General features: G+C 35.1%; 3 protein-coding genes across 4 annotated transcripts; 2 read left to right on the top strand and 1 right to left on the bottom strand.

The window, feature by feature from the left end:
- The first annotated feature begins 1,060 nt into the window (after window positions 1-1,060).
- Window positions 1,061-8,941, top strand: st6galnac6 (ST6 (alpha-N-acetyl-neuraminyl-2,3-beta-galactosyl-1,3)-N-acetylgalactosaminide alpha-2,6-sialyltransferase 6). Of its 2 annotated transcripts, none has more exons than XM_079898191.1 (6): window positions 1,061-1,224; window positions 1,811-1,872; window positions 3,226-3,423; window positions 4,646-5,055; window positions 5,371-5,478; window positions 6,351-8,941. In XM_079898191.1, the coding sequence occupies exons 2-6, from the start codon at window positions 1,849-1,851 to the stop codon at window positions 6,535-6,537; spliced, it is 927 nt and encodes a 308-aa protein (XP_079754317.1). In that variant the 5' UTR covers window positions 1,061-1,224; window positions 1,811-1,848; the 3' UTR covers window positions 6,538-8,941. The 2 variants fall into 2 exon arrangements, with proteins under 2 accessions (XP_079754317.1, XP_079754318.1); XM_079898192.1 differs by having other exon boundaries at window positions 1,082-1,176.
- On the bottom strand, window positions 8,147-19,133 carry spout1 (SPOUT domain containing methyltransferase 1). The gene is made up of 12 exons (XM_079898190.1): window positions 19,044-19,133; window positions 18,836-18,875; window positions 17,804-17,929; window positions 15,130-15,289; window positions 13,755-13,844; window positions 13,626-13,675; window positions 13,410-13,540; window positions 13,258-13,330; window positions 12,309-12,407; window positions 12,123-12,225; window positions 10,536-10,683; window positions 8,147-9,589 (listed from the first exon to the last, which is right to left on the bottom strand). The coding sequence occupies exons 1-12, from the start codon at window positions 19,098-19,100 to the stop codon at window positions 9,515-9,517; spliced, it is 1,152 nt and encodes a 383-aa protein (XP_079754316.1). The 5' UTR covers window positions 19,101-19,133; the 3' UTR covers window positions 8,147-9,514.
- Window positions 19,134-19,345: 212 nt separating this feature from the next.
- Window positions 19,346-23,614, top strand: nsa2 (NSA2 ribosome biogenesis homolog). Its single transcript, XM_079898601.1, has 6 exons — window positions 19,346-19,502; window positions 20,557-20,744; window positions 20,840-20,990; window positions 22,125-22,304; window positions 23,047-23,239; window positions 23,330-23,614. Exons 1-6 carry the CDS (start codon window positions 19,500-19,502, stop codon window positions 23,395-23,397), a joined length of 783 nt encoding a protein of 260 aa, XP_079754727.1. The 5' UTR covers window positions 19,346-19,499; the 3' UTR covers window positions 23,398-23,614.
- The last annotated feature ends 274 nt before the right edge of the window (window positions 23,615-23,888 follow it).

Here is a 23,888-nt window from a genome sequence, read left to right as displayed (position 1 = left end):
AGCACATTGATATTAAGAATCTCTTTTACAAGAGTGTCCTGGCCGAGACTGACAGACACAGGTCGTTTGAGTTTAACTCAATATACCAGTGTCACAATTTGCCACAATCTCAACCGTACCCGAGAGTTTTCATCTCTATTTTTACTTGAGAATTTTCAGTAAAGCTGAAAGAAAATGTTACCATGCTTTTATAATAAGTTTATTTTTGTATTTTGTCCAAGTTGAAAGGTGCAAAATGTTACTACGGATCCACATGGTACTATCTTCAATATCCTAATATTGCATGCATGTGTTCTCTGAAGAGTGTCTTATCAGTGTTTATCTATTACATGTATTAACCAGAGGGAATGTAACTATCGAAGACCAAAAGGGCCAAAACATGCAATTTGCGTGTTAACACGCCATTACGTGTTTACACGACAGTTTCACACGTTTTGGCCCTTTTGGCCTTCCATATGTAACTGTATGGTTTGTAAATTAATATATAACAAGGTGATGTAATGTTGTGTCATCTTTTTTATACTACTCTGTATTGAATGCATAGCCTAATATGAGTTATGTGCTTCCAGTGAACATCTAATATGACTTTGTTTAAAAATAACAATAAAGTGTTTTTAAATTCAAGAGATTCTTACACACAGTGTTTCCAACCATTTATATGTGATTCAGCTGAAGTCATTCTGTAAGGTCTTGATATATATCTGACATTTACATTTGCATTTATTAAACCAAGAATCGTGATCTAATGTGCATGTGTTTTGTATTGCCTTATTTATTTTATTAATTATTTTTTAAAATTTTCAATAAATTAATAGTATAGCCTGTTATTTTATATCTTAATTCTTAACATAAAAATATGTTCTATTTATAATATATCAATTCTAATATAAACCGAATAATATTTTTCACAAAAATATGGGAAAACAGTAGAAAACAGGGGTAAGAGGTCATGCATCATACATCATTCAACAAAGAGCGAGCGTGTGGGAGCGTTTTGATTGGTCGATTTGGTGCTGGCGTCATGCGCGTTCGCGTCGCGTCTAAACGCGATGCGCGGCGCATGCGCACATGATGCTCACTCGGCGGAGATTATAATGAACCAGCAGAAGAAATGATGATGATGATGATGATGCTGCGCGGATACAACAACATCCAGAATAAAACCGCGACGCGTCGGTAAGAATCGCGTTCAACCTCCGCCGTTGAGTGTCGATGAGCGCACAGGTGAGACGAGCCGTGAATCGGGTTATTCTGCAGATAATGCGCGTTATCCTGGTGATCAACTGGGCTCGCGCGCTCCAGCATCACTGGCAAACACTGCTTTATTATGATGTGTGTTTCATCAATGCGTGCATGAATATCATTTTGATTTAAATATTGTAATTCGGTACTTATATGTGATGAATAGCCTTTACAGAGGCCCTGGAGGTATGACAGGTGGTTTGCAAATATTTGTTGCATAATGCTGTTCAGAGCAAAACATTGGATTTTTACTTATCTCTTACCATTATAATCTTATCCATACTTAAATGAACAGGTCGGTTTTATAGGTGTCAGGTTCCTATATCATTTAATGTGTGTGTGTCTCATGTCAGATTAAAGAATAAGTTGTTTTAATATTGTGATTCTCTGGACAAGCTGTTTCTTTATTTGCATTTGGTTCATATTTCCATATATCATCATGGCTTGTGTCAATATCACGCCATGTGGTTTGTGTGAACTGGTGAGAAAGGGGAACTGGTATATTGTTTACACACAGACACAGGTGTAACATGCAGAAAACTGATCGCGTTTCTCTTTCTCTCTCTAGGCATGAGAACTAAAACCTGATAGAAGGGAAGAAGGAGAATGACACTGCGGCTTGTAGATAAAGTGAGTAGAAAACATTAAAAATATATATATATATTTTAAAATTATTTTAAATAATATACATTATCGGGCAAAAGTTTGGAATAATTGCAGTTTTTGTAAAAATGTTTTTGAAAGGAATAATTTACATTTTAAAATAAAATGAAAACTGTTCTTTTATACTGTAATAATATTGAACAATATTACTGTTTTACTGTGTTTATGATCAAATAAATGCAGCCTTGGTGAGACCTCTTTCAAAAACATATTTGTTTTTTTCATTATTCCAAACTTTTTAAAGCAACAACATGGAACTTTTCCTCTGCGGTCGCCCTACAGGTTGGAAGCGGAATTGTCCATTACCGCTGTCGTAAAATGATTTACGGTTACTGTATATGAAGCATGCAGGTTTTTTTCATATGGGCAATGATAATATTATTAATCTTCCCCCTTTCATAATTTATACATGTTTAGTAGACTAAACATTTTAACTCAAACATTTGCGATTTGCATGTCGATTGCAATGCTCAAATCTGAACGAGAATGATAGCGATAGCATCCTAACCATCTAAAACTACCATGTTAGTGTTTACTAGCTACCAGATTGATAATTCGCTCATCTACTAGCTGATTCATGAAGATAAATAAATGGAGGACCAGATAGTTTCCGTAACGTAGCCAGGCAGACAACAGATTAGAAAAACTAAAGATAGTATGCAAGCAATTTACAGTTACTTACTAGTTCAACAGCATGACGGCCAAGTCAGCATCGGTCTGGTAACTCTCCTCCTCCATAAACTAACGCCAGCAAGCAAACGCTCGACCAATATTGATCCTCGTCCTGCCTTTCAGTTTATCACTCTCCCTTTTCCTCTTCCGACTCTACTCCGACAAAGCCTTGGACTTCTTACGTTTCGCTGCTGCTTCAGCCATGACGAAAACAGACTCACGAAAACAAACGCGCTGGTTGGCCACATTTGAGGAAGTGGTGGGCAAAGTGACGTATGCCGTAAAGCAGTCGAATTTTGTAGTTCTTTTTGAGCGCTGGTTACTACCCGCACCGCGAAGTTACATAGTGCCAGTAAAAGCGATACAGACCCCGTCAGGCTCTGGCAGACGTCTCATTCAACCTATTGTAAGTCGATGTACTATCACAAGGGTCTTGGAAATATATTATGAAGGTTGAAAAGTTACATGTTGTTACTTTAAATGGTAATATATATATATATATATATATAGATAGATAGATAGATAGATAGATATCAGCAATCGGTAATCATTATGAAACTCCTATTGCTATAGTTGCAGTTCAAGGAACATTACATGCACATATGGATAATTCTCTGATAACGTTGAGTTTGTACGTGTTTTACTCAGCAATGGCAGCAGGGGCAGCGGATGGTGATTTACGGGACGGTCTTCCTCATCACGACCCTCCTCATCCTCTACAGCTCAAACAGCTCAGCTGATCTTAACAGCTCCTTTAAAGTCAGCGAGATTCACCACGCGGTCAAAAACACCAACCTCAAGAAATGGGCTGGGAAGGAGGGATACCTTCCTGTTCACGGCAACAAGGTGATCAACTCGTACAAGTAATGAAATTCCTGTTTATATGGCTAAACATTATATATGTTTTTCCGAAATCTTAAAACTTTTAAAAACCTTTAACCTTCAAGTGCCAAAATATATTTAGAAAATATGTAAAAATACAATACATTTCTAACCTTAAAATAGATTTTGGGTGTATATTTTTTTTAAATATTTGGACAATATAAATATATTTACATTGAAAATATGGCCAAAAATATACGAGGAAATATAAGTAAAATTATTTAAACATTATATATATATATATATATATATATATATATATTAACATTTTTATTTTAATCAAAATTTTATTCTAATCTTAAAATACAAATGCAAATGTTATTTCTCTAATATTTTGGACAAAATAAATATATTTACATTGAAAATATATGAAAAAAAATTGGCAGAATATATTTATTTGTAAATATAAGTAAAATTATTGAAACATTTTATATAAATATATTTTAACATCTAGATTATTTTTTTGTATATTTTGAAATATATATTGTTTGTTGGATTTTTGATGATTTGTGTAGCATTTTGGGTGAGTCTGTATTTTTAATAGTATATATATATATATATATATATATATATATATATATATTGGACACTATAAATATATTTACATTGGTAATATATAAAAATGGCCAAAAATATGAGGAAATAAAATTATTGAAACATTTTTCTAAAATATATATTTCTATCTATATAAACATTTTTTATATTTTATAATCTTAAAATACAAATGAAAATGTTTTATTTAGTTTTATTTTATTTAATATTTTAATATAAATGGCCAGAATATATTTATATGAGTAAATATAAGTAAAATTATTTTACATAAATATATTTTAACATCTATATTAGCATTTTTGTATATCTTCTAATCTAAAATAACATTGCCAAAAATATATGAGTAAATATAAGCAAGTAAAGTAATTGAAACAATATTTTATAAATATATTTTAACATCTATTTTTAGCATTTTTGGATATTTTGAAATATATAGTTTTGCTGTATGAAATTTTTGTTGCATTTTTATATATTTTCTAATCTTAAAAAAACATTTTGGGTGAATGCAAAATGTATTTTTATATATATATATAGATATTTCGGAATATATAAATATATTTGCAATGAAAATATAAAAAAAACTGGCATATGTGAGAAAATCTAAGTTGCTCAGTGTGGTGAACTGCTGTTTCAGAGCATGAACCTGCGCTGCCATCACTGTGCATTAGTGACCAGCTCAAGTCACGTGTTGGGGACTCACGCCGGAGACGAGATCGACCGCACGGAGTGTGTGATCCGCATGAACGACGCTCCCACCTCCGGGTACGCATCAGACGTGGGGAACCGGACCAGTGTGCGCGTCGTGGCTCATTCCAGCGTGTTCAGGGTCGTCCGCAAACCTGTGGAGTTCCTCAATCGCTCTGACAGCCCTGCCATCATATTCTGGGGCCCGTCGACAAAGATCGGACGCGACGCAAAGGGAACTCTGTTCCGGCTGATCCAGAGAGTCAGCATGACCTACAGGAACCTGTCGTTCTTCGTCATCTCGCCAGGCAAAATGCAGAAGTTTGACACGCTCTTTCAGAAAGAGACGGGCAGAGACAGGTAAACACCTTCAGTTCTGGATGTCTTAACATCTTCATTTATTTATTTTTTCAGTGTTTTCTTTTTTTTGTTTTAATGTAACTGGTACAATCTTAACATTTTATTCTAGGGCTGAGCAATATGGCCAAAAATATTATAGATTTTTCTATATACTTTAATGTCGAAATTTATCACAATATTCATTTCACACCATTAATAGGGAAGGAAATTCATTCCACATGTTTGTTAGACCTGATTTGTTCTGTGTTGCATTGGTTGAGTTTTGTTTTGATTGCTGTATTTTTCAGTGTTTGTTATTGTTTCCTGTTCCCACAGAAAAAAGTCTCAGTCCTGGTTAAGCACAGGCTGGTTTACCATGGTGATTGCCATAGAGATGTGTGACAACATAAAGGTTTATGGGATGGTGCCGCCAAACCATTGTGGGTAAGATCTAAGTTTCACTTTGGAAACCATATCATTGTGAAAAATACTTATTATTAAAATACTTATTTGAATCTAAGTCGGAGCCGATGGCCTCACGGGTGGTTGTAGCGCAGCTGCACTTCAGGTGACCCGAGTTCGAGTCTTGGCTCGGGACCTTTCTCGATCCTGTCCCCCCCCTCTCTCTTCCACTTCACTTTCTGTCAGGTCTATTCCTATCTCAATAGAGCGCAACAGTTGGAAGTAAAAACCTCCATTAATTTTCTCCATAATGAAATTGATTTTTAACGATAACTTATAAACCTTCTGTATATAGACAGCCCTGCTGTGAGCTAACTTATTTTTAAAATAATCGTATTTAAGAGTAGAATCTATGGTGATAAACTATATTACCCATGATGCTGTACAGAAAATCCCACCAATCCGAGTCAAAACAAGCAAAGCGCACCAGAATATCTCTATAGCTCCGCCCACTCCCATGAAGCACTGCGGATGACTTAATCAATTCGGTCTTCCTATGCTCTCAAAATACTTAAATATTTGAAAATATATATATGCATATTTTGGCAAACATTTATGTATATAATCAACACTTTTACATAAGTAGTTTTATACTTCTCCATCGTTTTTGATTATGCTTTTTGCAATTCTTTCCCTCACTAAAGCCATTAATTTCACAGTCTTGTACCTTTGTCTTTTTGTCTGGTTTTCACTTTTTTTTTTCCTTCAAATCAAAGTTTGTAATGTTGTGATTCACCTCGTAGCTGATTGGCTTATGAAAAAGTGGGCGGGCACAGTTACTCTCTATAAAGGCAAAAATAATTATCTAAGCATAAATCAATCAAATACATTTTTCTGAATTGTCTTCCCTGTAGGAGACGCCCTCAGCCCAAACGAATGCCCTATCACTATTACAAACCCAGAGGTCCAGACGAGTGTGTAACGTACCTGCAGAACGAGAGGGGGCGCCGTGGATCACACCATCGCTTCATCACTGAGAAACAGGTGTTCGCACGCTGGGCCAAGCAGTACAACATTAGCTACGCCCATCCAACGTGGTGAGCAACTTAACAATCCAACGGATTCAGCCTGGTGAGTTGGATCCAACATGGCGGCTTTTGTAACTGATCCAAAATGGCTGCCATTTCAAATGCATTGCCTGCTCAGCAACTGGATGCTGGTTTCTCTTCGATCTGGATTAGTGACTGAGCCAAAATGGAGGCCATTCAGGGATCCAGGAACAAGCAAATGGCGGACAATCTTTGTTTTCCTTTGGAAAATGAACAAATGATGGAACGTTTATTGTCTTGAGCATGAGGTTTTCAAAAACATCTACATGTTACTGCCGTAAAGTTCTCCTACGCCTTCTCTTATACAGTTTTTCACCCATAATCAATCATTTCTCAGAGAATGGAGGCCTTTTGGGACGAGAAGGAGCAAATCCTTTGTGTCAGTTGCCAAATGGAAGATTCAATCACATCTCGTGGTACAATCAACACATCTGAATGTTAGTCATGTAAAAATGTCAGAGAATAGGAATGAGAATTGAAACAACTTTACAAGATTGTTTTATTTTGTAAATAAGAACTATGTAAATTATTCCAAAACAGACAAAAAAATATTTTTACAAGTTTATATGGTTTTAAAATGCCCTGAACAAAACAATATTACAATAAACTACAGAAAAAAACACACTTTTTAAACAACCAGGTAAAGGGTCGTTTTAAATCGCATAATTTTCAGATAAACAGCATATTGTGGGTTTTTTTGGGAAGCTATTGGAATGAAAGTTATTTATCCCTTTATTTATGAGAACGCTAACTATAACGATAACTATATTAGCGTCCACATCAGCGGATGATTTCGTTCGGTTTATATCGCTTGGGTTTTGTCATCTGTCACTTTAAATGCTCAAGCTCTTTAAAGCAGGATGGATTCTGATTGGCTGTCAAAGTCTTTATTATTCATCAGCTGGACAAGACTGTTCTGAATGTGATTCAAACGATATTGTTTCTCTGTGCCGTTATCGTTAGTTGTGGTGTGGACTCTGCTATTCTTTTACACTTAGAATGATTTACAGAACTATATCTTTATGGTTATCGCTATAGTTATCGTACTTGGTGTGAACGGGCCTTAATTCATATGAAACCTGACCAAATGTCAATCAGAGTCGAGCTTCATTAAAACATCCACTGCAAGAACATGTCAGGGTCATTTTTTTGCCACAAAATCAAAGAAAACAAGAAAATCTATGAAATCTATGAATCTAGGAGCATTCATATGTTTTGCATTATGACCATTGACCCAGTTCTCATTACAAAATGTGGAAATTGATTTTAATTGTACAGTTTGTGTACATGATGTAGTCATATTTTTTTTACTTTAAAAAAAAGTTACATTGGCAAGTAACTGAAATAAAATAAGTTGAAATACTAAAATCACTAAAAATTTAATAAATTAACCCACCCCCCCATAGTAAAATGACTAAAACAACACCTTTAAACTGGAAATATAAAAAAGATCATTCAAAACACTATAGTAGTAAATAAATAAGACTAAACATAATTTATTAATTCATTAATCATTTGAATTTGGAGGGTAAATGTGTCGCGATGCAAAACATCTCACTGACCTAAAATTGGCTTCATGTAAAATATATTTAAAACAAATCATTGTGGGTAAAATATGACCTGGACATATCTTTGTGAAGTTCGACCGAAAAGAAAAAGATGGGTAACACTTTATTTTACAGTGTCCTTGTTACAAATGTAACATGTACTTACCATAGTAATAAATTGTGCATAATTACATGCAACTAACCCTCAACCAAACACTAACCCTATAGTAAGTACATGTAGTTAATTAATATTACTCAGCACTTAAATATATAATTACACTGTAACAATGACACTTTTAAATAAAGTGTAACCAAAAGATGTACTATATTCATCAACACAAACAATAGTCGCGTTGAAAGTGTGTCAGCGGTGTGTAGAGGCCTTTCGGTTTATTATGACCTTTTTACCAAGTAGTTTTGATGTTATTGATCAGTTGTACAATCTTGAGTTTTTCCGGCTACAGCTGTTAGTGTACAAACACACATTTAAATGTCACGCTATGACTAAATCGCTTTATTTCTAAATTTTCACGACTGTTGTAAATGCTCTGCTCTTATTGGACGACGCTTTTTCTGGCACTGTGCTTTCATTGGAGAACTCAAGTTGTCGTTGGTAACAGGTAGTGGTAGTTGGGGTAACTAATGTCCTGCTTTGAATGTCTTGCCTTCGATTTGTACGAGACCCATAAATAACAGCTGATCCGCTGATAAATAACAAAACCGCTCGGGTTCATAAGATCATCAAGTTGATCTTGCATCTCCAACGTCGCCTAAAATAATCAAGTGTAAAAAAAATCAACAAGCATGAGAAGAACTCATAGCTTTGAATGACATATTTCATTGTAAACAGTTTATTTTTCACGTCCTGCCTGAAATGATCTCGATTATCGCCTGTAATGTTGAAACCTTCAGAGTATTTATTTGGTTTTCATTGATTTCGTTCTTGAAAATCAACCGTCTGCACAAGCACAAGAGCAGAGGGATTGTGGGTAATGTATTGAGATGAATTGATTTGCACAGGGTTTCAGACTGAAATCAGTATGTACTAATATTATGAGAATGATGATTATTACTCATGGTTGCAATATTATGGCAGTATGAGCTGACTGTTTTGCTCTTCACTCATTATGAATGTTCTTTACATGCCTGTCTTAAAAAATTAAATGTATACCTTTGAAACGGATTCTTGAGTTTCATGATTTCATGTTTGTTTATGATTCTAACACTATTCATGACAGTTCACGGATACAAACTAATAAAGAGTCGATACAAAATGATTCACAAAATGTACATTGATAAAGAATGCAAAAGTTGTATACACTTTAAATTCATAAGTTCAAAGACTATTGACAGATTTGAGTGCACGCTTGGTCTGCTCGACTTGTTGTACTTCCTGTAGTCCTTCACATGTACTTCCTGTGGTCATCCTTTGGACAGGTCCGGAAATACAGCAGCGATTTTCTCCCTGAGTCCTGATAAACTGATCAATAGGGCCTCCTGCATGAAAGACACAAACATTTCATGAACTGCAGCAGAAAGAAAACATGAATGTTTCTAGGGGGGGAAATATGGTTTATTTTCTAGGGCTGGGTATTGACACAAATGTCTTGATTCATTTGGATATATATCAGGTACAGTACATAATTTTTCTTTAAGGAAAAAATCTCTCATCTAATGCAGTAAACTATACATGAAACCCTGTCAGTTGGTACATTACTATTATATTAAAGGGGTGGTTGATTATGATTTCACTTTTCTAACTTTAGTTAGTGTGTGATGTTGCTGTTTGAGCATAAACAACATCTGCAAAGTTACAACGCTCAAAGTTCAAAGCAAAGGGAGATATTTTCTTTTAAAGAAATCACTTTTTAAGGACTACAACAAACGGCTGGTAGAGACTACACCACATTCCTCCCAGGTTAGTGACATCACCAACCCTAAAATTTACATAAACCCCGCCCCCGGGAATGTGATTTATAGATTATCAAGACAGAATATGCTAATCAATGACTAGAAGATAACTAAACATAAGCTACATAAACTCATCAACTAACCATTCAGAAACGTCCTGTTGCTTCTACATGTTGTCACTTCTTCTTGAGTCTCTCCATAATTGTCTGACTCCGGTTTGAACATAAAAGGCTAAACGTTTTCGAAGTTTTCAGTGCATTTCTGTGTGAGTGCAAGCTGTTGAAGCTCCGCCCCCTGTGCCGGGAGCAGCAGCTCATTTGCATTTAAAGAGACACACACAAAAACGGTGCGTTTTTGCTCACCCTCAAAAAGTGACAATTTTAACATGCTATATAAAAATATCTGTGGGGTATTTTGAGCTAAAACTTCACACACACACTCTGGGGACATCAGAGACTTATTTTACATCATGTGAAAAGGGCATTATACCACCCCTTTAAAGGTTAAATGAAATATGCGTTTTCTCTGTCACCTCGGTGCGGATGGTGCGACTGCCCTGCCCAGGACAGGTGTTGAGGTAAAGGTCAAAGAGCACGCTGGGTTCAGTGACGCTCAGATTCTCATCGGTATCGACGCTGGCCTCCAACCCCTGAAGACCCCCGAACACCACCAGCATGTGCCTGACAGAGAACAAAGTTCAGTTTCATTTCTCAGCAAATTAAAACACAGCATATTTAAAACCTGTTAACTGTCAGTCCAACTTTTTTAACATGAAAACCACATTTACAACTTAAATTGCCGTAATTAGAGATAAAACAGAGGCCGAAGTTTAGTCTCTTTTGAAAGCAGACATGGCAGATTATTGAAGTGAAAAAAGTTATACATTTTACTAAACATGTTTTATGCTAAAAGCCATAAATCTAAACAAGCTGTGTTCAAAATGTGAGGCTGATATCTCAAAATATGAGCTTTTAGTAAGATTTAGTTTGGGCGTAGTACCAAACTTTTCCACTAGTCCTCCAAGATCCAGTGATGATCCATATAAAGATGCACTTACGTCTTGCATGATTGTAGTGAAATATATATATAATTATATATAATTCACACTGTTTAAAAAGTAGACATTGTATTCAGAAGTAGTATGGGCAGTATTTGATTTGAATCCAACCTTTAACAATCACATAAAAGGTGATGCAAAAAAGAACCTGGAATTGCATTACACGTCATGCGCAAGACATGATGCATCACAAACGGAAAATCTATCATATTTCTTTATATTTTAAACCTGAATGTTATCGTTTGAACACTTAGCATGAAAACGTACAGAGCCCTGCACATGACACGCAGACAAAAAAATAAATATCATCGCCACAAATTAAGAATTTATTCCCTCGTTTTATTAAATTGTGGCCGTGATTTACTAGTTTGTTCCCTAGTTTAAGCTAAATCGTGGCCACAAATTAAGAATTCATTCCCATGACTTATTAATTTGTTAATTGTCGTCACGTTGTACTAATTCAATCCCTCATTTAGATTTAACTAAAACAAGGGAACAAATTATTACAGCATGGCCGTGATTAAGTAAAACAAGGGAACAACTTCTTAATTCATGGCCACGTTTTACTAATTAGTTCCCTCGTTTTAATTGAACTAAATCAAGGAGAAAAAAACAAATTATTACAGCGTGGCCATGATTTAGCAAAACGAGGGAACAACTTCTTAATTCATGGCCACAATTTATTAATTAATTCCCTTGTTTGAGTTAAATCGTGGACATTAATTACGAATTCTTTCCCTCGAAACGAATTAATAAAACAAGGGAGATTAATTCTTAATTCGTGGCCCCAAATATATTTTTTCCCCCACATATCACATGCAGGGCTCCATAAAACATAACCGAGGTTTCTACCGATCTTTCATGATTGTATATTTCAAAATAAAAGTCTGAACTCGACTTGTGACTCTGATGCACATGAATAGTTTACTTTTGCTATATCATGTCTATCGGAAAACAGTCACTAAATATGAAAACTGGAAACAGCAAACGTCCCAGTGACAGTTTTAGATACATTCATCAGCCATAAAATAAGACTCAGGCAGAAACTCATGCAAAACTCACTTGAATGGAGATAGAGTGACGTGATCTGCGTTGTTTCCTTTCTCTGATGTGCCAATGGTCAGATCATATCCGTCTTTATACGGACACTCCGTGAACACAGCGCCTACACAAACACAAACACACTTTAGCTTTACCAGCTGCTGGAGAATTAAGAATGAAATAGATGAATAAATGTGAAGAACTCACTAAGACAGGGAGCCAGTCGGACGCTGTATCCCCAGTAAAGCCCACCTTCAGTCCTCGGGACATGAGGAGCCACAACTACACCTTTATACACTCGCCCCTCTGAAACACACACAGATATCAAAACTATTTTATCTCTAGTATCCACCTTATTTTTCAAAGCAGAAGTAAGCTATTTCTGTGAATGTGCGAGACTTCAGATTCATTAGCCACTATAGAGTGCATTAGTGGCTGCCCACTTTTTCAGCGGAAGTATTTTTCCACATTTTAAGTAAAAAAATATATTTAAAACATGCATATATTCAAATATGTCAGTATTTTGAGAACGTAGGGAGATCTAACACACTTCATGGGAGTGAGTAAAGAGCTCTTTGGTTGTTTCGACTCTCTGATTGGTGGAATTTTCTGCACTGCATCATGGGTAATGTAGTTTTTCACCAGGAATTCCACTGTTAAACAGACCAAGTTGAAATAATGCGGACTGACGGCTTCAACAAAAGCAAATACCATCGATTAACAACCATGTAGCTCACAGTAAGGCTGTATTTAAAGGTTTATAAATTAAATTTCCCTATGGAGAAAATGAACGGAGTTTTTACTTCCAGAACCCGACTGTTGAACTTTAGAGCTAAATAACTAGAGGAATAACAAAGTGAATAAAAAAACTATTTGTGCTAAAAACCAGCGTGTTTATGATTATATATATCCTATAGTTTATGTTTAATAAATTAAAAATAATATGATATGACCTCAAACTATAAAACGGAAGAAGACAATAGTGTCACAATTCAGCTCAATTCAGTTCAATACTGTTTCAATTCATTTCAAAAACTGTGTCAATGTTGTAAAGTTCATCAATTAATATATAATAACTATTAAGCAATTTCAAAATATTAATAAACACAATAATAGTATATAAATATAATATAGCACACAAGCAGTGTGTGTATACCTTTGTTTTGGCTCTTGTTGAGCCGTACAGTCACTCTCAGTCCCGTTTTAAGCTGTTTATCGATCTGAACTTCCTGTAAATAGAATAAAGAGATTGAGTTTCTGTCCAGTTCACTGAAAGGCCAATCAGTCTGTGTGTCTTTAAACACACACCTTCCTCATCCCGCAGTTGACGAAGGACCCTTTCCCCGGTTTGCTTGGCCGATCGAGCACCACCCCCTCTCGAAACTCCGCCTCCTCGTCCATGCGCATGTGATGAGGGCTGTCCAGGGGATTCAACAGACCTGAAACACACACACACATTTGAACTGATTACGCAAACATTCGGATCTCTAAAACAGGATCAGTGTTAGATTATGTGATACTCACCAGCAAACTGCAGGTCTGGATGCTTCGGGAAGAAAGATTTCCGCAGATATCTGCACACAACACAGATGTGATGCCTGAACGTCTACGTGCACATTAATATGACATAAATCTGATAGTGACAGCACTCACTGTGGACACTCGAGGTATTGCAAGATGCGTGCGAGCTGGACGCAGGCCTGGCCTTTCTTTCCAATGCCTTTGAACTCTCCCTCAACGCTCCTGAAATATTAAGATAATGTTTTGAAGCTTGGACTGGGCATTCATATTGATAACACTGCATCATGTTTGCTGAATGAAATCCTATACTTGTTTCTAACTAATATTTGGGTGCTGATTTAAAAAAAAAAGCCTGTTTTGCTTTAACACATCACACTTTATCACATATTATGTGCAATTTGTAGAACTTTTGCTTTTGACAACCATTTCCAAGGTAAAGTAGTCTTGTATTATCCCTTAATATCCAAACATTTGCTCAATTATCAGCCGATTTTCATTTGTATGGCATTATTTAATGCCTAATCCATGATTTCAAGGTTAGAATTATATGCCAGTTACAGAAGAAAATGCAAACATGACCCAGATGTTTTCGGCTACATCTGTGGGTGTTTTACTACATCCAAACAGTGACAGAAAATGACAGATTTTGTGGAAAAAAGCCCATTTATAACCTTGTGTTTACATAAAGTTCTTTGACATTAAATGGGCATTGTATATGTCATTTAATTGACATTAAAACTGAACATATTTTGCAGAACGTAATCTAAATTATACCTTTATAATATATATATATATATATATATATATATATATATATATATATATATATATATATATATTAGGGCTGTCAAACGATTAATCGCGATTAATCCCATCCAAAATAAAAGTTTGTGTTTACATAATATATGTCTGTGTATGGAGTATAATTATTTTCTATATATAAATACACACACATGCATATTTAAGAAAAATGTGTTATTTATATATAAAATATTTATATATAATATAAATTCTATATATAATATAAATATATATACACAGTATATACATGCAAATATTTCTTAAATATATACATGCATGTGTGTGTATTTATATATAGAAAATAATTATACACCGTACACACACATATATTATGTAAAAACAAACTTTTATTTTGGATGCGATTAATCGCGATTAATCGTTTGACAGCCCTAATATATATATATATATATATATATATATATATATATATATATATATTATAACTTTAATACTTGTAATTAAAACCGAAATCTTTAACATCTGACTGCTTCTGTTATTTTGATAAACTGAGATGCACATACATATATGAAATATCTTCAGTCTTAACATTCAACCTGTATGTGATGTAAACTTTACGTAATGACTTTTATTGATATTTTTTAACTCAGCATCATCAAATTAGGTAATATTAGGCAAATCACAGAATTTGTTGTTAATATGCAGGGTTGTGTAATCAAAGAAAAAAACGACCTAAGTAGCGACTCACTTTGCGTCCTCGCCCAGCTCGTCAAATATGACCACCTCGTCCACACAGAACACGCCACAGGCCCGGGCGATCTGACCCGCCAGGTACGTCCGCAGCTCCGGTGACTGAGCATTATCCATCACAGAACCAGGCAAAGCCACGCTCAACGTATACACACGACCTGACATGACAAAACAAATTAGTACGGTTTTACTCTGGTATTGTACTATATACTGCAGAGCTGCACGATTAATCGTTAAACACCCATGCGATCTTATTCCTAAATGACAAGGATTTGTCTGTGTCTATTTATGGCAAGCCGTTTTAACTTTTATTCATTTCCAGGATATGAATTGTTGATATCAAGAATTACATTTTTTATATCAACAATTAAATTGTTGATATCTGTAATTATATTTTCACTAGTGAAATGTCACCATAGGCTGCCATTCAAAATCAATTGTTGATATCAAGAATTGATTTCTTACTAGTAGAAATATCATTTTTGATATTAATAATTACATTGTTACTAGTAAAAATGCAAATTACTGATATCAAGAATTCAATTGTCACTATTTGAAATGTCTATTCTTGATATCAACAATTGAATTGCTACTAGTAAAAAGTTTAATTTTTGATATCTGAAAATGTATTTCTGATATCAATATTATTTCAGATATCTAAAATGGCTTTCTTACTAGTAACAATCACATTCATGATATCAGAAATGAACATTGTCACTAGTGAAAATGGAATTATTGATATCAAAAATGAACATTGTTACTAGTAGCAATTCAATTGTTGATATCAAGAATAGACATTTCAACTAGTGACAACTGAATTCTTGATATCAAAAATAAATGTTTTTACTAGTAAGAATTGTATTTCTGATATGTGAAACTGGAATTTCAAGAAATCAATTAGTAGTAAGAAAGAGTAGTAAAAGTAATTAATCAATTCTAGTAAGAAATCAATTCTTGATATCAACAATGGATTTTGAATGGCAGCCAGTGGTGACATTTCACTAGTGAAAATACAATTACAGATATCAAGAAATATAGTTTTTACTAGTTGAAATTCAATTGTTGATATCAAGAATTATCATTTTAACTAGTGAAAATGTAATTTCTGATATCAAAAATTGCCATTGTTACTAGTAGAAATCTAATTCCTGATATCAATAACTATCATTTTAACTAGTGAAAATTGAATTGTTGATATCAAGGATTCATATTCTGGAAATGAATAAAAGTTAAAACGGTTTGCCATAGTCTATTACACCTTTGACAAGTACGATCACAGCGGTTCATTCAGATCTGTGTTCTGAGCCAGAGAGAGCCGTTGTCATGTAAAACCACACAGTATCACTTTACAACCACACAGTATCATTAATCTCTGTGTTACAACAATTCATATTATCATAGAAATTCTGAGATAAAAGTAACTCTGGGAGTCAGTGGCATCTAAAAGATTGAAAAGTCCTGGGGCCTCATTTATAAAACTGTGCGTAGGAACCTTACTAAAAGTGTACGTGCGCCCGAAAGCCAAAAATGGTGTAAGCAAAAAAATATTCAGACTTATAAAACCGTGCGTACGCCAGAACCTGCGCAGAATTCACTTTATAAATCCCAGTCAGCGGAAGATTGTGCGTACATGCGTCTCCACCCGAAATAACCATATATGGAGCTTACAACGCCTAGTTTTACTATGCAGATCCTCATCTACATATCATTTGCATATGATTATTCATCCACGTGATAACTTAAACGTTATCACGTGGATGAATAATCATATGCAAATGATATAAACGGTACAAGAAACATTACATTAATACAAATCAAGTAGTTGTCTATCCTTGCCTTGTTTTTGAATAGCCTACATAAATCAAATAGTGTAAAATACATTTCAGAGAAAGTTTTTCTCAATCTTTTCCACTTGCCGAATTGTATTTTTAATTGATTTATATTTTTAATGGAAACAGATAGGCCTTGGGCATTATTTGCACGAAACTATTTTCTCAGACAATCTGGTATTATCATGATAAGCAATTATCTCTGTGGTTAAAACATTAAAGCACGCCACAGGAAAAGTGTTCAAAAACAATCGCATCCACAACAAATATTTCTAATGATTGAATTTAAAAAAATGTTGTAACTTCAGTAATGATTTCATGTTTAAGTGTTTAACTCCATTAATTTGAATGGCATATTTAATATAAATGTTTATATCAGAAGTATTTTATTTATTTAAACTGTTATTTGCGTCAGTTTCACTAAACGGCTCAACACGCTCGCTGCCGCGGACATTTAAGAAGGAATGGATATTTGCTTCAAGTGACAGGCTTGGTGATTGAAATTGTATTTGTATAATCTTTCTGTATATCTTTAATTTTCTTTAGATTTTCTGTATAAAAGTGACCAAAAATACATTTAACTCCAGCTCACCATCGGTGTCGCCAAAGTGCTCCATCTCCAAAACGTTCGTACGCATGGGTCAGAGTTTGCGTGCAGGTGCGCAAATTTTCCCGTCAAGTTTTTCTTTATAAATCCCACCTTTTGCGCAGGAACTGGCGTACACATGTTTTCAGCCCCGTTTTGTGCGTACGCAAGCTTTATAAATGAGGCCCCTGGTCTAGTACACATTATATAGGGATTTACACAATTTAGTAGTGAAGTTTACAATTTTGAAATCTCACCTTTACTTTCCTTCTCTTCATGCTGAACCTGCTGCTTATTTTCCTCCTCTTTCTCCTGCTTCTGCTTCTGTTTCTCCAGTTGCTGGATGAGTTTGCTCTCTTTGCGTTGTCTCTTCTCCTCCTTCTCTGGGGATGAAGACACACTTTAATATGACCGTGAGAGGAGCTTTACATAATGATCTGAACCCTTGTGCATCCTGTGTCATATTTGATACATTAAATCATTTCTAAGGCCTCTAAAGTAGCAACATGATCAAAAAAACTCGTTTCAAACAATCTACTACTTGCCTTCTGTCGTCTGATTGATAGTTTAGACTTTTAGCAAGTAAAAGGCATTTTGGTATAGTTGTAAAAACGTCTTCACGCGTCTTTTTGCTGAGAAATCTTTTTATAAATGTAAACAAGATCAATGATATTTCAAGATGAACACTTACTGGACTGAAGCAACTTAGGTTTATTTATTATAAAAAAAATCATGTTCAAATGTGAGTATCAAATATGATCATCAGGCTTTTTAAGGAAGGTTTATTTGTTCATCTCTCAATCATCATTGTATTGCATTGCATTATGTGTTTTAAAACTACAGAGCTTTGATCATAAAACTAAGCATTTTAAAAATCATCTTACTAAGACATATTATTGGCAGATATAGAGTGATGACTGATATTTATATGCATGTATGTTATACTGTTGTAAAAATCTCATTGAATTACAATAGAATCTTTAGAATTTCATCTTATTTTTTGTCCATATAAATATCAGAATCTCCATAAAATTGCATATTTCCTGATTAAAATCGAAGTGTTTTTTCCTCCTCGAATAAGAGCTCCATATTCTCACTACATCATCCTTTATAAGCCATAAAAGCCTTGATGGGTCAAATATACAAAACACAACACATTTTGAGATTATTTATGACTATTATCAATGTGTCTTGTGCCTTTCTGAGACATTTTTGATACGAAATAGGAATTCCAGCTTGATGTCAAAATCTTTTCTGTAAATGTAGAATATTTTCAAGATGTCACTTACTTTGTCCTTTCCATTTCCTCCAGTTTAATCTCTCTTCACCCTACAAATTGAAATATTATAAACACGTGACATTAAACTGGCATAAACAGAGTATTTATTAGCTTTAAATCACTAATGTGAAACAAAACAGCTTGGTAATGATTTTCATTTTATAGCTCCAAATTTATAACGACCACAGTAATGTGAAAAACACTAAATAAGTTCAAACCTCTTTATTTGGGGGTTGATTTGGTTTATTTTTCTTCACTGGAGGTTCATCAGCCATGCTGTCCTATGTGTGCCACGTCTACAATGATCCCCGAGAGAACAAAGACTCAATATTTGGTTCCTAACGTTTATTTGCAAACACTATATTACATGCTATTTTGCACCATGGACATTAACTCATACATTATTAAATATAAATGCATTATATTTATTTTCAAAATATATATCAAGAGTGGTTAATACTTAAAACAGACGTGGGTTTACACTGCAGATGTTGCTGTTGATTGTGACCGGAGGCTTTTTACAGGCGCGCTTCCTCTATGAACAGACTCTGAGTGAAGAACATCGCGAACTCGAGTCTTAAATAAAACCATCAAAATATCAGAGGTAGACACCAAACAGCGAGTTAAACAACACCTGACAGCTCTATAAACACTTCAACACCACAGATCACATCATGGTAAGGAGAAAAATTCAGCCAGTGTCGTGTAAATGTCTTTGTTTAGTGCGAGTCTGGCTGACATGTGGCTGTGTGTGTTTATGTTTCGTATGAGTCATATGTGTGCGTAATAATTATATATATATATATATATGTGTGTGTGTGTGTGTGTGTGTGTGTGTGTGTGTGTGTGTGTGTGTGTGTATATATGTAACTACGTACTATACACACTACAGATCAACCTATGGTTTTTGTTATGAAAATTCTAGTTTTCTTTTTTGTTATGACTCTATATAACGTTATGTGTTTATATACACACTTATATACACACACGTAGGTACTAGGTAGGCATGCATGTGTATACATACATACTATTACATACATCTATTTTTAATGTTTTTAAAATATGTCTCTTATGCTCATCAAGCCTGCATTTATTTGATCAAAAATACAGAAAAAACTGTCATTTTGTGAAATATAATTACAATTTAAAATAATGGTTTTGTATTTTAATATACTTTAAAATACAATTTATTACTAATATGCTCATTCTATAACTTTTGACCAGTACTGTGTGTGTAATTTTTATGTATATATATATTGCCTATATCGTATACCAGATATATATCATATGTCATAAACCATAGATTGTTCTTATGTCTAGCCATCTTTTCCCCCTGTTTATGTTAATTATACCATATTACCTTAGTTGCATTATGCAAGAACTGTGGCTCATTACTATGAAGGCGGAGCTTATAATATTTGTGATTCATCTGATATTGTTTTTACAAACCGCAGTGAGTCACAGCATGGATTATCTTTGTGTTTATATCTGGCTATTTGCTTGCACTTTGATTTTATAATGCGTAATACTTATTACATAGAGTGATATATTTCCCATGACTAGCTGTATGTTCAATATAGCTGGAGGAAAGTGGACTGAGTAAGTTCAGTAATGGGCGTAGCTGTAGATTCATATTTAGGAAAAGATTTAATAGTCAACTGGGTGTAAATGTAAGAGTTAAACCTACAGACAAAATCAAGTATTCATGTAGTTTTCTGTGTTTGTCTACAGCCTCAGAACGAGCACATCGAGTTACACCGCAAGCGTCATGGCTATCGTCTGGACCACCATGAGAGAAAGAGAAAGAAGGAGAGCCGTGAGGCGCACGAGCGCTCGCACAAAGCCAGAAAGATGATCGGCCTCAAAGCCAAACTCTACCACAAACAGAGACACGCTGAGAAGATCCAGATGAAGAAGACGTGAGCTTTACTTCCCGCCAGCTTCACTTTGCTTGAGATATAGGTTAAATGTCAAGGAGGTTTGATGACCTGTTGCATATTTATTTGCGTTACAGCATTAAGATGCACGAGCAGAGGCAGAGCAAACAGAAGGACGATGAAAAGACACCAGAAGGGGCGGTGCCAGCGTACTTGCTGGACAGAGAGGGCCAATCACGCGCCAAAGTCCTCTCCAATATGATCAAACAGAAGAGGAAAGAGAAAGCTGTGAGTATCCAATCAGACAGCAGATTTATGATATTAAAGACCCCCTGTGGTGAAAATCAACAACCACAAAATACGTAACAACCGTGTAACCAATCCCGTCACGTGTGGGGCTTTTCTCCACTGTCGTTCTGTGATGTTTAAAGCGTTTATAAAGATGCTGATTGTTAGAAGGCAGCTGTGTGAACGGGAGCATGGTTTGTGTAACATTAGTAACACATTATTAGCTGTTTGATAAAGGCTAATCACATTAATTACCGTTATGTGTCTGACGTTGTAGAGAGGGTTACATAAAATGCATCACCATTCTGATACATCGACTTGTAGACGAGCCTGTATAATTCACTCTTCCTCTTCTGAAAGTTTCTGGTTCAAACATATATGGCTGAATTAAACCGGTATTTCCACTTGCCATTGTGCAGCGTTTACTACAGTAAAGTCGAGCGAGTGGATCGGGTAATCCAAGCTGGTGTGAGTGAGTGGAGGCGGGGCTAATTTGCATATTCATGACTCCGCGTATACTAAATGAGGCAAGGGTGTAGAGTTACATTCAAGCTATTTTAAGGCATGAAGAAATTATTTTTCACATGAAAAACATTTAAATATGTCATTGTGATTATCAAAGATGAGTTTTAAGGGATAACATTATTGACTACAGGGGGCTTTAAATGTCAGTCCTGTTGTGCCCAGTGTTCTTTTAGTTTTTATTTTAGTTTTACTATAGTTTTATTAATATTTTTAATTAGCTAAAACTAATATTTAAATGGTATTTTATTTTATTTCAATTAACAGAAGTGTTTTTAATAGTTTTTGTTAACAATAATAACCAACTTGTACCTGAGCAAATATATGAAACAATTAAGTGAAAGCTAGAAGATTCTGCTTTATCTTTTGGTAATTTTCAAAGGAACGTGCAAGATAAAAATATTGACTAAAATAAACATAAAATTCAACCAATCCAGTCAGTTATCAGTCGATTAAATCAAGTCCTGTCCTTCATTTAATTATTTTTTAAATGTAATATCCTGTTTTGTTTAGAAGTGTGTTATATCACCGAAGTAAAACTGCCATTTCATGTTGTCTTGTCCTATCTGGTGTCCTTACTAAGCATAGTGTTTGTTTGATGTGTTTCTTTAGGGAAAGTGGGAGGTTCCTTTACCGAAGGTCCGAGCCCAGGGTGAAACCGAGGTTCTGAAAGTCATCCGCACAGGAAAGAGACAGAAAAAGGCCTGGAAGAGAATGGTGACCAAAGTCTGTTTCGTAGGAGACGGTTTCACACGCAAACCGCCCAAATATGAGCGCTTCATCAGACCTATGGTAAAATATCACACATGCACTCTTGGGCTGGGCAGTATGGATAAAAAGTTGTGATAATAGAAAGGCCAAATAAATATGTGTGTGTGTGACCCTGGATCACAAAACCAGTCATGAGTCGCACGGGTATATTTGTGGCAATAGCCAACAACACATTATATGGGTCAAAATTATCCATTTTTCTTTTATGCCAAAAATCATTAGCATATTAAGTAAAGATCATGTTCCATGGAGATATTTAGTAAATTTCCTACCGTAAATATATAAAAAAATATATTTTTGTGAGTGAATGCAGTGAATCATGAACATAAATGTACAACTTTAAAGGCGATTTTCTCAATATTTCGATTTTTTTGCACCCTCAGATTCCAGATTTTCAATAGTTGTATCTCGACCAAATATTATCCTATCCTAACAAACCATACATCAATGAAAAGTTTATTTATTCAGCTTTCATATGATGTATAAATCTCAATTAAAACAAAAAAACCCTTAAGACTGGTTTTGTGGTCCAGGTTCATATATATATATATATACACTCACAAATGTTTTTATATTTTCTATAATAGAAGCCCTATGACACACTAAATGCAACAAATATATAAATATTTGTCAACACTTTACAAGGTCCCTTGAGTTAACATTAATAGACAACTTAGCATACATATACATAATATACACATACATTCACACACACACACACACATCTGTATATTAAGGGAGCTGTGATTGTAAATGTCTCCAGGGTCTGAGGTTTAAGAAGGCACACGTCACTCATCCTGAGCTGAAGGCCACGTTCTGTTTGCCCATCCTGGGGGTGAAGAAGAACCCTTCCTCCACGCTGTACACTACGCTGGGCGTCATCACCAAGGGAACGGTCATCGAGGTCAACGTCAGCGAGCTCGGATTGGTCACGCAGGGCGGGAAGGTCATCTGGGGTGAGTCTGATTGGCTCTTCGTTTTTTCGTCAATGCAATACTTAAAAATGTGTTTCAGAGTGAAAAATGAAGTGTGATGATGTGTTTCAGGTAAATATGCCCAGGTGACGAATAACCCAGAAAACGACGGCTGCATCAATGCCGTGTTGCTTGTATAATGGAAACCTGAAGCGTTTAATATGGAACTGTGCCTCTTGAGTACAGCCGGGAACGGCTCTCGCGTGTAATACTGTTGTCATTGTCGGCGTACTGGAAGTCTTGAAATCACAAGACCGGATGATGGAGTTTCGTCTTCTCATCTGGACCCAATGCTCACAAAAACATGTGGATCAGAAATAAAGTGCTGTTTATTTTCAAATAAAATTTTCAGCTGTTTCTCTTTGCATTTATTATTTTTTCATGAAAGTTCCTGCATTCTGTGTTAAAGGGATAGTTCACACAAAAATGAAAATTCTGTCATTAATTACTCTCCCTCATGTCGTTCCAAAGACCCGAAGACCTAAATTCATTCATCTTCATTCATGAAATCTGAGAGCTTTCTGTCCTGCCATCGACATTCGACACTTTGACGCTTCAAAAAGTTCATAAAGAGATGTGTCCGTATGAATTGAGCGGTTAGTCCAAATTTTCTGAAGAGACTCGATCGCTT

Source organism: Squalius cephalus, assembly GCF_949319135.1.
Source record: "Squalius cephalus genome assembly, chromosome: 17".
NCBI classification, from domain to species: domain Eukaryota; kingdom Metazoa; phylum Chordata; class Actinopteri; order Cypriniformes; family Leuciscidae; genus Squalius; species Squalius cephalus.
This window is presented reverse-complemented; position numbering and strand designations above follow the sequence as displayed.

Excerpts from the sequence above, each read along its gene's own strand:
- st6galnac6 (XM_079898191.1), top strand. The coding sequence starts at position 1,849 with ATGACACTGCGGCTTGTAGATAAA. Across the intron at positions 3,424-4,645 it reads TTCCTGTTCACGGCAACAAG|AGCATGAACCTGCGCTGCCA; the intron begins GTGATCAACTCG and ends CTGCTGTTTCAG. Across the intron at positions 5,479-6,350 it reads GTGCCGCCAAACCATTGTGG|GAGACGCCCTCAGCCCAAAC; the intron begins GTAAGATCTAAG and ends TCTTCCCTGTAG.
- spout1 (XM_079898190.1), bottom strand. The coding sequence starts at position 19,100 with ATGGCTGATGAACCTCCAGTGAAGAAAAATAAACCAAATCAACCCCCA. Across the intron at positions 13,845-15,129 it reads GAGCTGGGCGAGGACGCAAA|GAGCGTTGAGGGAGAGTTCA; the intron begins GTGAGTCGCTAC and ends TTAATATTTCAG. Across the intron at positions 13,331-13,409 it reads TCAACTGCGGGATGAGGAAG|GAAGTTCAGATCGATAAACA; the intron begins GTGTGTGTTTAA and ends TTCTATTTACAG.
- nsa2 (XM_079898601.1), top strand. Across the intron at positions 20,991-22,124 it reads AGAAGAGGAAAGAGAAAGCT|GGAAAGTGGGAGGTTCCTTT; the intron begins GTGAGTATCCAA and ends GTGTTTCTTTAG. Across the intron at positions 22,305-23,046 it reads AGCGCTTCATCAGACCTATG|GGTCTGAGGTTTAAGAAGGC; the intron begins GTAAAATATCAC and ends AAATGTCTCCAG.